This window comes from Hippoglossus stenolepis, chromosome 10 (assembly GCF_022539355.2).
Source record: "Hippoglossus stenolepis isolate QCI-W04-F060 chromosome 10, HSTE1.2, whole genome shotgun sequence".
NCBI classification, from domain to species: domain Eukaryota; kingdom Metazoa; phylum Chordata; class Actinopteri; order Pleuronectiformes; family Pleuronectidae; genus Hippoglossus; species Hippoglossus stenolepis.
In genome coordinates, this window is record NC_061492.1 from 11,999,771 (window position 1) to 12,013,925 (window position 14,155).

The following is a 14,155-nucleotide window of genomic DNA, read 5'->3' on the forward strand; positions in this document are numbered from 1 at the left end:
GTTATTTTCTCCTGGCTGCTCTCTTGGTGAATTTGAAGTATAAATGAATTTCTGCTTGATCTCCACTGCAGAACCACGAGATCAAATCAAAATCACGCACGTGGGGGTGCTGGCGCGTGCACACACCATGCCATAGTCAATTGACAGCCACGCAAATCATTAATTTTCTTGATCAGAAACAGGTAAGGGCTTAATTTTCCCCAATTGCCCACCGGAGCTGCTGGAGCGCCCTCTGCGCTCCGCCTCCAGCTCGCGTTGCCACCGGTAACGCGGAGGAGAAGGGGATGGGTTTCCGCAATCGCAGCCAATAGCAGGGCTCGTAGGCGCTGAGTGACACCGTGGCCGCTCCCAATCGTCGCGTTTGTCCCGCCCGTGTCGCATGCCCAGCCTGCCGCCTATATAAAGCGCACTGACAGTTTAGTAACCCAGTCTGATCGCTCACCGTCTGGCTCCAACCGGGACTTTAAAAAGAAGAACCACCGCAGCTTCCCTTCGCTAAAACATCAACACTGATTTAAAATGAAAGCAATAAGCCCCGTGCGGTCCTTCCGGAAGAGCAGCGCGAACCTATCGGAGCACTCCCTGGGAATCTCCCGGAGCAAGACCCCGGTGGACGACCCGCTCAGCCTCCTGTACAACATGAACGACTGCTACTCCAAGCTGAAGGAGCTGGTGCCCAGCATCCCGCAGAACAAGAACGTCAGCAAGATGGAAATCCTGCAGCATGTCATCGACTACATCCTGGACCTGCAGATCGCGCTGGACTCTAGCGTCGCACTCACCAGCCTGCATCACCCCGCGCGGCCGGGGCAGGCTCCGAGCAGGACCCCGCTGACCACCCTCAACACAGACATCAGCATCCTGTCGTTACAGGTAATTACACACGCGCGTCCTCGTCAGAAAACGGCAAGCGGCTGGATGGTGGTGGTGCGTTTGTGGAGGAAAATCCAGTGCGTATTTTATCTGTGCGCATAGCTGCTGCGCCTTGTGCGCACAAAATGGCTTGTTGGGGGGGTGGGGGGGTGGGGAGAAAGAAAATGGCATGTATGTGTACATTTCTTCTTTTGTTCATGACAAGAGGAAGAGCTCCGACCTACACTGCGCTGTGGCAGCGTCGGGCACTTGGATTTGGATGCTGCGTAAAAAGAATTAACGCTCTGTTGTTTGTTTGTCTTTGTTTGTTTGTAGTCGCCGGAGTTGCCGTCAGAGCTGATGACAGATGACAGCCGGACTCTGCATCGTTAAAGCGGTGAGTAAAGGCTGTCCTCATGTCTGCTGCTGCTGCTGCTGCTGCAGTCTGTCCAGGGCTCCTCTCGGGCTCCGCTGCTACAGACTGTCTCAGTCTGCTGGAGCAGGACGCCTCACAATTATTCATTCACCAATGCATTTGTGCCATTTGCTAATGTGCGCTCGCGTTGTTGTTACGGTCCCTGTGTGTGTGTGTGTGTGTGTGTGTTATTCTTATTGCATGAGAACGTGCTGCAACACTGGGGCGTCAGTTATGGCAAAACACAGACAGTCAACTTCCTTTGGATCGCCCATTAAAGCAGATATTTATTCATAACAATAATAATAATAAAACCAGATCCCACCATGGGCTTCTTCAGGATTTCTCCCACATCCAAAGACACATGGATCAAATTGTATAAAGTCACATTTGCAGCCATATTATTATTATTATTATTATTATTATTTTTCCTCTGCACTGGAGCTATGTGGAGTAAAATGGAAGTCACTGGCTCCAGGCTGCTTGGGTTACTGTACACAAGCGGTAGTCGTCAGGCTTGTATTATAGCCTCTTGTGTCTATAATGAAGAGCATCTGCAACAGGAGAAATAATGGCTGTTTGGATTACTGCTACTACGATGTCTGCACATAATTGGTACAAGAAGTGGGTAGGCGCCAGCTGAGCGGCAATTACGCTGATTCTTCCCCAGATTGTAGGTTGAAGTTGTGCGTAAAAAGTGTGTGTGTGTGTCCTCCCTTCTCCCTGCATGACTGTGACTGTGTGTGTGTGTGTGTGTGTGTGTACATCTGGAGCGCAGGGTTTGCTTAGTATTGGGAGTGTTTGGTTAAATGTTAAAAACTGCGGCTTCCTCCCTGGCGCCAGTCTGTCCGGATCTCTGCCCTGTTTGCATTTTCTAAACACGCCTCTCTTTCTCAATCTTTTGCAGGTGTTTGGTCAGGACGCAAAAAAACACACACACTCTCTCTCTCTCTCTCTTTCTCTGTCTCTCATACACACACGCACGCGCGCAGGACCTGGGGAGCAGGACTTTACTCCCCCATTCCTCCCCCAACTCTCCACCAACCTCTGTCCTCCTCCAGGCCTGGACTCATGTTATTTTTTCTCTCTCTCTTCTGACGCTGAAACCCAGAGACTTTTTTTTGTTGCTTATAATGGGACAATCTTATGTGATGTGTTTTTCTGTTTTATTTTTATTTTTTGGACACTTTCATTGTTATTTAACTTAAGATCTTTTTTTTATTATTATTTGTGGGTCCTTTCTGGAAAATGGAAGGCGCGTTATATTCCCGTAAATGGGAGGAAAAACGAGATTATTGTCCCAAGGATTATTTCCCCTCTCCTCCTCTCCCCTCTCCCTCACCCCCTTGTCCTCCCCTCTCCTTGTTGAAGTCTTCGCTTTTTTTGCGGAGGTGGGAACGTGAATAGAAGAAAAAAAAACTTGGGTTAGTTACTGTAAAAAGTTTAGTCTTGTCTTGTCCGATTTGTTGGCACACGAAGGACTGGACGCTGTTTAAAAAGAAAAAAGTCAAAATGAAAAGAATGAAACCTTTGTCAACCCTCATCGGGGGGTTTATCTTGTATAGTTGCAGGAATTTGACACTTCTGCAAAAGTGTAATGTTGTACTTAATTATGCTGAGACTTTTTATAAAAGTAATGTAAATTGTACCTTTTTTTTATACAAAAATAAATCGAAAAAACGACAACCATTTGGAGGGTGTTTTTTTTTTTATTTGAAGGAGTGGATGAATTGGTGTCATGGAACCAGTGCGTGGAAAACCCAGTGTCCCAGCTGTGCGTCCAGCTGACATTCCCCCACAGCTGTATGGACACGAGGGGCTGCTTTATGTACAGAGAACATGTGACGCACTTCAGAGACGAGCTGCACAACAAAGCGTCCTTATCAGACCTGCACTGTGTGACCCCATAATGGCTGGAAACGCTCCCTCCTCGGGGGCAAACGCGACCTGTTAAGGCGCACAGTTGCGTCGCAGCTTATTTGGGGCACACTGGCTGCACTTCTACTTCCTCACATGCCATGTAAAGTAAATAGGATTAAATGGGTTTTCTGCGTGACAGCTTGAACCATTAATGCTATGGGGCTGTAGGCAGTGTTTAAAAGAAGAGGGGGGACAATTATGGAAATTTAACTTGAGGTGAAAGTGGGCCGCTGATGCGTTGCTGTTCCCAAAAGTGTTATTCTGGGAAGCTATGGGTTTTAGTTCCCTTTTCTTTTTTTTTTAACTGGGGTTTGGTGTAAGGGCTTTAAAAATGGGTTCTTCTGTCTTTTGATACAGCAAATGACACCGATTCTACTTCTCACACAAGATACATCAAGTAGTTGGAGCACTATTGAACAGTTTCTGCTTCTAGCCTTTGAAATGACCTGGTGATATGAACACAGTGAACGACTTGAACACTGCACTGTGCAAGTGGCATCAGTCTGGAGAAGGTACAAGGGGCCTGGGGCTGCTGGGGGATAAAGATGCCTGTCAATCATCATCGCCTTCACATTAACACCACAAACCCCCCCCCCACCCACCAGGCTGCACACCCACATGTAATGATGATTCATCCCCTGAGTACCACTTCATGGGATCTGTTTGGATCAAGTGAACTCTCTTTACGGCTGTTGAAACAAATAATGTATTGATGTATGAATTATAATTCTAGTAATTTACGGTGAAATGTAAAAAACTTAAATGAATAAAAACTGCCCAAAGACCCCAGCAGGTCTAACTTTGAGGGTCACTGAGCTCAAGTTGTTTCCCACTTGTCTGACAGAGTGAGACCACACCACCAGCCTGCAACACGTTCGTATGGAAAGTGCGCCATCTATCGGCCCTACATGGAACCCTCCAGTGACAACCCTCATCTCAGCCTGCAACTGTCTTCCATCAAACTGCATTAAAAAACGTTAAAAAAAAAAGACTTTTAGATGAATTTACTTAGCGGCTAAATCTCAGTCTACACGACTCCACCGATCACAGCTGGTTTTCCTGTGAGAAGCGGCAGAAAAAAGAGAAAACATGACACCGAGTCCACAGGGTCCACAAGTTTATTGATTCACAAAACACAGTTTCACAAGGAATTTCGGAAAAAAGGCCGATACCGCTCTGGAGTCGAGTGCATGCGCTTTCTTCTACCACAGAAAATACCAACAACACCGTACCACTGTCTACGCCATCTATTTCAAATCTATTACATATTTTTACTCGTTTCCTGAAACGGCGCCTGCAACAATTTGTCCACAACAAGTAACATCTCATCATGCGACACAACATTTCCACACGACAGCAGCACGTTCACGTGAGAGAAATCGCACAGTAACTATCCAAACAGAGGAGAGGAACACGCATCGTAACACAAGGGAAGGTAAAACATCCCCGATTTGACCTGACCAAAGCATTTCCTGGTGTAATTAAATACTAATGTAACTACAGATGTATCCTAGTACTACTCACAGCTGGTTTCCTACACTTTCTTCCAAACATTGAAACACTACTCTCCTCTAATTCTTTGGAACACGTCACAACATCAAACGACAACATCAAGAAGAGCAGCCTACACGCCACTCATCAGAACAACAAACACGTTTGGCTCCTGCTCAGAGGACGCTCTCCCTCTCGTCTCCAAGGCTGATGGTGAGCAGGTTCTGGTTGTGGATGGTGGCAGTCGTGGTGTTAGCGGTGTCGCCGCTGCTGCCGGGGGTGATGACGATGGCCGGTGAGATGTCGATGCCCAAGGAGGAGTTGGTGGTGGACTGTGTGCCTGTGATGTTGGCCTGCCGCTGACGGCTGTTGTTGGTGTTTGTGTTGGTGTCAGTGGGACTGCTTGTGTTGTTGTTAAGCGTGGTGTTGCTGGCCGTGCGGTTGAGGTTGCCAATGTTGCTGGACGGCCATCCTTCGTCGGGGCTGCTGGCCATCAGGCTGGCCTCGGACGGAGCCTCGGAGCAGATGGACATGCGGGTCACTGTGGCGTCCTGCAGGCCGCTCAGGCTGCTGGGGAGGAGGCCTCTCTTCTTCACCAGCCCCTCCAGCTCCAGCTCAATCATCCCGGGCCTCATAGCATCTCCCTCTGCGCCAGCGTCACCTTGAGCCTCCTCCAGGGAGCGGTCCGAGGAGCGGTCCGAGGAGCTGTCGCTGGAGCGCATCCCCGAGTCAGACGAGTCCTTCTTATCCAGGAGAATTTCGCTGAGGAAGCCGGGCTTGGTCAGCAGCCCAGCGGGGTGGGAGGCTCTGTAGGATGAAAGAGCCTCTTTGTGGAGGAGAGGTGTGGTGTTGTCAGCGTCGTCTGGGCCAGAGTCTTCATCGTTGGGAAGCTTGTGGTAGTACGACCCAGCTGCCTTCTTCCTGGGGCCCGGGGTCCTGGAGGATGAGCTGTGGTCCAGCTTCTCATCCTCTTCACTGATGGGGTCCAGGGGCGGGGCATCGCCCCCTGAGGCGAAGTCTGTGGCATCAATAGTCTTGGAGCCTCTCTTGCTGAGGGACTTGCGGCCGTCTTGGTCAGCTCCTTCCTTAGCCTGACGAATGGGAAGAGAATTTCAATGAGAATAACATGAAAATATACAGTATCCTGAGCGATTGGCAGAGAGGCCTCAGTAGAGGGGATTCCTGTCTGTTTTTATGTGCCAAGACAAACAAGGAGTTTAAGCCAATAATTAAGAAACACAAGAAGCAGAGATTTCCCCCCTTTCTGGTCCAGAATAAAACGTTTACTACTGCACAGGCCAGAGAAATAAAAAAAATTTAAAAAGCACAAGTTAAAGAACAACATAGCATTCAGGCTGACCTCAGGAATACGTCGACACAGATTAATGACGACGGTTACCACAAGTTATTTTCCTGACAGCGGGGAGCTTCTGCTCGGATTTGACTAAAGTATTCATGTCGCCAGTGATGCATTGACAAAAACTCCACAGTGTACTTGTGACTGTCCACCCACCCCTCTGTCCTCTGAGCTGGCAGCCTGCAGGAACTGGCCGGGGTGGGGCTGCACGGGCCGCTCTCCTCCGCTGCCGGACATCTCCACCTGGGCCATCTGAGCGATGTACTCCCTGTAGGCATCACTATACTCGGCCTGCTGCTTGTCTGTCAGCTTGCAGATGTCATTGGAGGATTCCTGGGAGTTGAGGCTGGACATGCTTGAGGTGCGGTGATTTGCCACCTGACAAGACGAGACAGAATCAGGGTTGGTTTGTAAACAGCCGCGTGAGTTTGTTGAAGAATATATTTGTGTTGAATCATAGCACCATGGTTGTGCGCTGTTCATTTACACTGCATATTTCATATTATAAATATAGAAAAAGTGGCAGTTACAGTGCATTAGTAACATATATTCGAATTTAAAGTTGCCGGCAAAGATCGCAGACTGAGCGGCGATGAAAAGGCGTGGTGTGTTTGCAGCCTTGCTTGATTTGAATTTGAAACACATCAAAAAGTGCGATCATATAAAATAGCTTCGGAGCCAGCTGTCTACGTGTGAGTGTTTGCTCGTGCCTTGCAGATTTTGCAAATTGGGAATAGGGGAAGGTGAAAATAACAAACACGGGGCCCTCAACACCTTTTTGCTGCACTGCAGATTGTGTGTACATGTGTGTATTTTTAATTCTTCCATCTCCGCGAACACCATGAGCTTCCTGTGCCGTTCTCTTTTCTCACGTAAAACCACATTAATGTGAAACCACTGAGGTCAGTAACACGCTGGCGGAACGGCTGCGCGGTGCAGAGGACACGTGGCCATGTGACAGTTGGGCGTATGACCTTGCGAGTAACACACTCACACACATATGCTAACACCTGCAACTTTTACTCATCTGTTTTGGGTTGAGTATAATATGCACACACACATCAGATGGGTGTGTGTGTGTGTGATCGTATCTGAGGTGGTGGTGGAAAAGACTGACCGGCCAGTGCAAGTTGGTGCTGTTTCTCGGGGGCTCCTCCAGCCCGGCCCCGCTGAGCTCCTCGAAGCTGAGGTTGAGGCTGAACGCCGCCGCCTCCGACGGGGCTCCTCCTGGGCGCCTGACGGGCTCAACGTGGTGCACGCTGCTGCCCTGCTCGCTCAGAGCCCGGGACTCATCGTGAAGCACAGCCTGGCTTTCAGCATGACGTTGCTCCATCACCTTGGGAAAAAGCATCATGGCTCAAGATTTCACATCAACAAAACTTTTGAGTTGGGTTTCAGAGTTGGTCGTAAACATGTTTTTTGAGAGCATGTGATGTACAAAACAGGAATGTGAGGCGACAACAAAAGCATGTGCTTGCGAGAGGAGCACTGTGAGCTGTTCCTTAAGTAGAGCTATTCAGCTGTCCACTCCTGCCCAACAATAACCTCCCTTCATACAGATACCAGGCAGCCATCTTGAACCAGATGGCTGTGCTGGCTGCGTCCTGGCAACACAACACTGTTTAGTACGTGAAGCCGTCAGGACACTGCACTCTCCAGCTGCTCGTATGTGTTGCCCCTGCATCAGATCCCCGGTAAAACACGACCAATCCCGGGCTCTGGTTTGGTATTAGGAGCACAGACTGACATCTGACGGAGCGGAGCCGGCTACATGTGTCAGTGATTTCAGCCGCGGCTCAGCCGACAGGACTCCTGGCTGAATGACCTTCTCGTAATACGGATTATAAAATCTCCGATCCTAATATATCTCAGCGCTGCTACAAGATGTCGTATTTTGTGATCCTGTCTTGCTTCTTTTTGGAATAAACAGGAGCTGACATGTTTCAACAGCAGGACGGCTCTGGCAGGAAAAGTGTCTGCAAAGTATCACAGAGGAGAATGTGCGCTATTGTAAATCTATTTCAGGCTTTGACTCTATAGAGTAATGAAAAGGTGGTTGTTATGTGGTGGACTTTTTGTCATTTAATCATGATGGCCCACTTCTTTTGATTTGACTCAACACACCATAATCTCTCATCCCATTTGCAACTTTATATGTTTAACACGAGACCCCCACAGGGCAGCGATATTAAATCAGGCTGTGAGGGAAGTGAGGGAGGAATTTAGTCTCACCATTCCCCTGAAGAGCTGCCAGTCGCCAAAGTTCATCTCCATCTCCTTCTTCAACTCATCCAGGTTACACTGAGACAGAACGCGGCCGTTTACATTGGCCTGCAATGGACAAGGAAAGGATGGATTGGTTTGTGAATGTGTTTAAATTAGAATCAGGCAACATTATTGTGTGAGGAGGCAGTTAAAAAGGAAACTGGAAAGAAACTATGTAAAGAATATGAAAACAACATGCGCGTTAACTATCCGCAAAGTATCAGAAAACTTTTTTTCCCCTCTTCAATAACAAGCTTTAGAAACATATGGATCGAAATCTGCCTGTTATTGACAGACACACCTTCTTGATGATGGAGGTGTACTGAGGCAGCATGCTGGAGTCGATTCCATCCATCTGTTTGAGACGCTCACACACGGCATCTGTGTTCATAGAGCTGAGCAGGGCTCCGGCAGAAACCTACACAGACACGTGCATACATAATGAGAAAAGGTATTCAGAGTTTTCCAGTGGATTAAGGTCACCGGGGCAAACTCGACACACTGTGTTAGAGCAGCTCATCACTCCTGACCCAATCGATTAGGTTCACAACAAGCGACAATTCCTGGCAGAGTCGTGCAGGCCAGTTGCTGCGACGCAGACAGAGGCGCAACACCACAATCCCACACACCGTAACTTTCTCCACCAGTCACACAGTGCAAAGTGTCAAAGTAAACATGGCTGTCAACCTATCCAAATACACTGTTACCTGCTCTTATTCCCCTTTCCTCACTGTATACATAAAGCGAGTAAAGTGTGTGCACAACACTTGAGGGATGGAGCCTGCAAGTCTGTGAGGCGCAGCGGAGCCGAGCTGAAGCAGCGGGCCGGCGAGGAGCTATGAGGCTTGATGTGAGTAATGCCAGTGGCCTGTTGATGCTGTCGAAGGCCTCGCAGACAGACAACACGCCACCCTGCTGGCACGTAAACTAAACAAGCCGCATGTACCCTCCTGCGTCCCACTCCCCTCCCTTCTTCCACTCACCCCACCAGCTCGTCTTTGTGTAACTTCACTCTTGTTCCTTCCTTCCCTCCCTCCCTCCCTTCCTCCCTCTCACATTCCTTCCCCCTCAGTCTCCTGCACTGACCTCCTCCTCTCTTTTCCATCACTCTGCTTCTCTCTTCTTCCCACCCCTTTCCTCACCTCTGTCCTCCCCCATCTCCCAGCTATTAACACCATTAAGGAACAGCTTCAGACTCGGCCTTCCTTTGGGTTTTGTTTATGGTTTCGAGGGAGAGGAAAGAAGAGCTTTGTCGGACTGTGAGTGGTTGTTAGACAAAAAAAAATAAGCAGCTCACACAACACTGTACACAAGAGTAGGGGCCAACTTTCTGTAGTGGTGGGCAAGAGGATGAAAACTGGCACACAGGGAGGATAACTACTGTTCATGTCCACATAAGAGAGGGATTTCTCTCGAATGAAACTACGTTAGTGAATCTACTGTACTACTACAGGACATGTGTTTTGACTTCTATTATCATCTTCTTCTACAGCATGCTTAATGAACCAATGTGTTAGCGTTAAAGGTGAGGAAGAGACAGGTGCAAGATGGAGAAAATGTTGGGTGTGGAGGTGAAAGCGATGAAACCAAAGGTGTACCTGCTTTAATTTGTAAGGCAGCGACTTTAAATGCTTCATGAGGAGACAAAAAAGAAGCAGACAGACAAATAGTCAGACGGAAATACACACAGACGCTCATGACATTATTTTTAAGCCGAGACTGTACCTGTGAAGAAAAAAGGAAAGAAGAGAGGAGGCAGAAATTACGACAGACAAGCTGCACACATGTTGAACTCATCATCAGGGGACAGGAGAGACATTGACAGCAGTGCAGACAGACATTTATCCGACGCACAGCAGGCAAGGACACGGCTCCTTTACAGCTGCCACCGCTCAGTCAGCCAGCTACGTCAGGCTGGAAAAGAAAAGGCTATTGGAAGTTGAATTATGACACAAGGAGATTTAGTTGTTTTCGCCAGAGTCAGCGGGCTTTTCGCAGTCATCATCTCTGCAGACAGAACGGATTGAGAAAGAGACAGAGACGGAGAGAAAGACCCAGCGAGAGAGAGAGAGTGAGACATCTCTCACTCTGACTGGAAAAAGGCAGAGGTTTCACTTCAGGAGAGGCTTTGAACGCGACTCCTCGACTCAGACTGCGACATGTGTTCTAAGAACACAAACAATAGCGTGAATGTCTGCGGGTGTGTCTGCATGTCTGTGTGTGTTGTGTGTGTGTGTTTATGTGAACCCTCCCAGTGTGTGTGTTTGATAAGACCGTAATTACAGCTGGGCTGAGCTCAGGGCCGGGCAGAAGGATGGGGAAGAGGAAACAGAGCTCTGTGAGGGAGGAAGCGTCTTGGTAAGGAGATAAGCTCTACCAGCGCTGGGCTCTTTGTCAGTGTGTGTGTGTGTGTGTGTGTGTGTGTGTGTGTGTGTGTGTGTGTGTGTGTGTGTGTGTGTGTGTGTGTGTGTGTGTGTGTGTGTGTGTGTGTGTGTGTGTGTGTGTGTGTGTGTGTGTGTGTGTGTGTGTGTGTGTGTGTGTGTGTGTGTGTGTGTGTGTGTTAGAGTGTGTGTGTGTGTGTGTGTGTGTGTTGCCAGCACCAACAGTTGCTCTGATGATAATCCCAGCAGGCCAAGGAGTCCATACTCACAGTTATATCGGCGAGGCAATTACACTGGTCTAGGCCCGCTTACATATGACAAAGAGTCACACACAAATGAGCGAGTGTGCGCACACACATCCACATTCGCAGATTTGCAGAAATACAGGCACACACATGAGCACTGCACAACGAGATAAAGAGCAAACCAAAATGGGATAAGATGGGCTAACGTACATCGAAAAGCCAGAACGGGAGGAAACTGAGGAAATTTATACTGAGGAACAAAGGAGACAAAAGAGCAGCGAAGATATGAGGAACGGAAAACGGTACAAAAATTAAAAAGAGCGATGTCAGTTTAAAGGGAAGGATTTTAAGAAATGTAAAAATAGAAATATACAGTCAGAAGAGATAGAGGGAATGAAAATTACATAGTAATCTGTGTTTTAATCTTTCGTACAGCTCCTTTAAATGCTTGCTGGCAGTGCGCTGATAAGTGGCTTTGTGGAGCAGAGTGCTGTTATCATCAAATTGTTCTAATAGTGGCTGCCTGCTCTTGAAATGTGTGAATATCTGGGTGGAGAGATTTAGGTTATTTTCAGTGTCACGTGATGCATTCCTGAAGTGGGTTAACAGCATTTTCTTACCCACTATGAAAGCTGCTCTGCCAATATCAGAGTTAACTTCATTCAGCGTATTATATTTACATATGCTGAAGCTTGTTTCTATATTGTTAAGTACATTGCACCATGCAGCCCAGTGTGATTATCTTTATTTGCTCTCTCTGCTTCTATAAACCACAGCGACAAAATAAGTGGTCTGTCAAACACTCAGGCGTGCATGTTATTCATGCAACACAATCAATGAAAGATGAGGTTGAAGCGTCAGGACAGCAGGCTGATTACGAAGGACTAGTTATGTTTGGATAAGCCCAGTGCAGCACAACTGTACGTGTGTAGCATGGGTGCTAATAAGTCAGCTAATGTTAGTCAGGTTACCATGGCGGGGTCAGAGGGGGAGGAGGGGAGGCTTTCTCTGGCATCCTCTGCAATAACATCCTGACGTAGGCACAGAATGGAGACACAAGGACTAATGAAGGTTGAGTTCATGACCGCTCAATTTACGGTTTAACCTTTGACGTCTTTACTCTGGGTTTGGGCTCACAAGCTGAGATATAGCCCCACCAGCATCAGGAGCTGGACAGTGATTTGTATATGGAGCAGTGAAGAGATTAAAAACATCAGGAGCTAATGGAAATGTAACTGAAGAGTGGGGAAGAGAGGGATGGAGGAGAGAGGTAGATGAAAAAAAAGTAAAGGAGGTCATGCTGTAGGTCGACACAATGGACCCGATAGTATATTATTATACAGTGAGTGATATAATAGTACTATGAGGGTGTTTTCTTTATTACATTTAAGAAAATATTAATGCAAACAGAATAACGTCTCCCCTAACTGGTGCTGCTGGGATACTGAAACTTTCAATCAGTCCAATCACACAGAAAATTTTGTTGCATAATGTAACTGCAACACCAACTATAGTGCACTACTTCTTTACTTACAAGTCCATTGGTGTCCATAGGTAGGCCAGTTGGTTTAATGGAGAGATGCGAGGATGAGGGAGCATGGTGGGAGTAATGCCGTGGCAGGTGATACACATGATGTGGGAAATAAGGCTACGAGGGAGGAAGGAAGTAATACAGGGGAGGGGGAGAAGAGAGGAAGTAAAAACAAAATGAAAATCATAAAATCATACGAGGGAACTCATGGGAACACATCTGACAAAAATGCAGTGGGGAGATGATAACATTTCTAACTTAATCGTGTCATGTGGTACAAACAAAGATCTGTTTACTGCACAATTCACTCAGTTTTAAATACCAATGGGTCATTGCAACATTAAACAATTATAACAGAGGAACAGAGGAGGTAAACTCAGAAAGATGTGTGGTTGCTTGTGGTTGTGGGGATCAGTGTGTGTACCTCAGGTGACAGACGCTGTTTCTACTTTCGCTGTTAGAAAGCGACATGTTATTTTATGACCCTGACAAACAGTTACTTTATTTTTGGATGGCACTAGATGGACTCTAAATAGAAGGTAGAAGACTAGGTTATCTACTCGTGAGTCCCTGTTCTGTCTCACCCGGTTGTAGAAGGGGTGCTGTGGTCCAGTCATCCCGCTGAAGTAGGCACTGTGGGGCTGAGGAGGCAGGGGTCCAGTGAAGGAGCCTGCCGGCGAGCAGGCGGAGGGGGGCTGGCCATAACCTGATTGGGGCCGGGGCACTGCCTCATGCAGTGGCAGCGTGGGATAGGTCACTCCCCCCATGTGTATCTGCTCCCTGGCCGCACGCACATCTAAGAGATGACAGAGCGGGAGAGGAGAGAAGGAAGCATTTATCCGCGTTGCTGATGATCATGTCTTGGCGATGACTATAAAGACCCTTCAGATCCACCCACGCATCAATAATTTAGCTTTATTTCATCATCTCCAGAGAATCGAGGCAGTCGTGAATCCACAGAGAAAAATACATATCAAACAATTGACACGCACACGAGCAAAACTGCTTGATTCTGGACGCACTGGGGAATACAACAAGAACATTGTTGCTGAACATGTTCTCCTTATCCAAAATACAAGACAATCAAACAGCTGAATGCTGGAGAGACAACGAGCGCAGATGTTACAATTACAACAACCTTTAGCCGAGAATTACATTCTCATTTTGATTTCTATTACTCGGTTTGCTCACAAACCAGCAGGCTTGCTGATATTCTGTGTTTTCCAAATTAGACACCAGCCATGTGACGACTCTGGCACACCGAGCCCAATGCGGTCCCCGACAAATAAAGAGACCCATGTAAACAAACAAAACAGACCATGTGAACTCATAGACACTGTCTCAAAAGCGCTTTGCCGCAATTGTCTTCACATAAATCAATTTGACTTTGAGCCGAAGTAGGAGCTGAGTGGGGAGCTTTGGTAAAATCTCCCAAATTAAAGTCAAATAAGCCCAGAGGCAGAACAGAGTGGCTCTGTGTGGCTGGCAAAGAAAGTACGAACCAGAAACAGAAGCAGGCACCAGAATGTCTCCTGGTTATACAAGTGGCTGCTGAATGACACACTGAGTGAGACCCAATCCAGCCTGTGAACACAATGGGGGCCTTATGATGTGATTCAGCCTCATGGGCGGGTATCACTGACAGCACTGCCCACTGGCTGGCCACAGGACACCGGGCACCAAGTACCGACTCGGCCA

The 14,155-nt window shown here is 47.7% G+C and overlaps 2 protein-coding genes across 5 annotated transcripts in view; one reads left to right on the forward strand and one right to left on the reverse strand.

Moving 5' to 3' along the window:
* Nucleotides 1–411: 411 nt before the first annotated feature.
* id2a (inhibitor of DNA binding 2a) lies at nt 412–2,953 on the forward strand. Its single transcript, XM_035168710.2, has 3 exons — nt 412–873; nt 1,189–1,249; nt 2,175–2,953. The coding sequence occupies exons 1-2, from the start codon at nt 520–522 to the stop codon at nt 1,243–1,245; spliced, it is 411 nt and encodes a 136-aa protein (XP_035024601.1). The 5' UTR covers nt 412–519; the 3' UTR covers nt 1,246–1,249; nt 2,175–2,953.
* A 1,334-nt stretch (nt 2,954–4,287) lies between these two features.
* kidins220a (kinase D-interacting substrate 220a) overlaps nt 4,288–14,155 on the reverse strand; it is a 46,135-nt gene continuing 36,267 nt past the window's right edge. For 2 of the 4 annotated variants that reach the window (XM_035168707.2, XM_035168706.2), the window contains exons 25-32: nt 13,042–13,253; nt 12,461–12,574; nt 11,898–11,957; nt 8,602–8,718; nt 8,268–8,366; nt 7,153–7,371; nt 6,192–6,413; nt 4,288–5,769 (exon numbers count right to left, since the gene is read on the reverse strand). In XM_035168707.2, coding sequence (XP_035024598.1) covers nt 4,855–5,769; nt 6,192–6,413; nt 7,153–7,371; nt 8,268–8,366; nt 8,602–8,718; nt 11,898–11,957; nt 12,461–12,574; nt 13,042–13,253 — 1,958 coding nt within the window. In that variant the 3' untranslated portion in view covers nt 4,288–4,854. Of the gene's footprint in view, nt 5,770–6,191; nt 6,414–7,152; nt 7,372–8,267; nt 8,367–8,601; nt 8,719–9,898; nt 9,932–11,897; nt 11,958–12,460; nt 12,575–13,041; nt 13,254–14,155 lie in introns of all 4 variants that reach the window. The other 2 variants (XM_035168708.2, XM_035168709.2) reach the window with 2 other exon arrangements.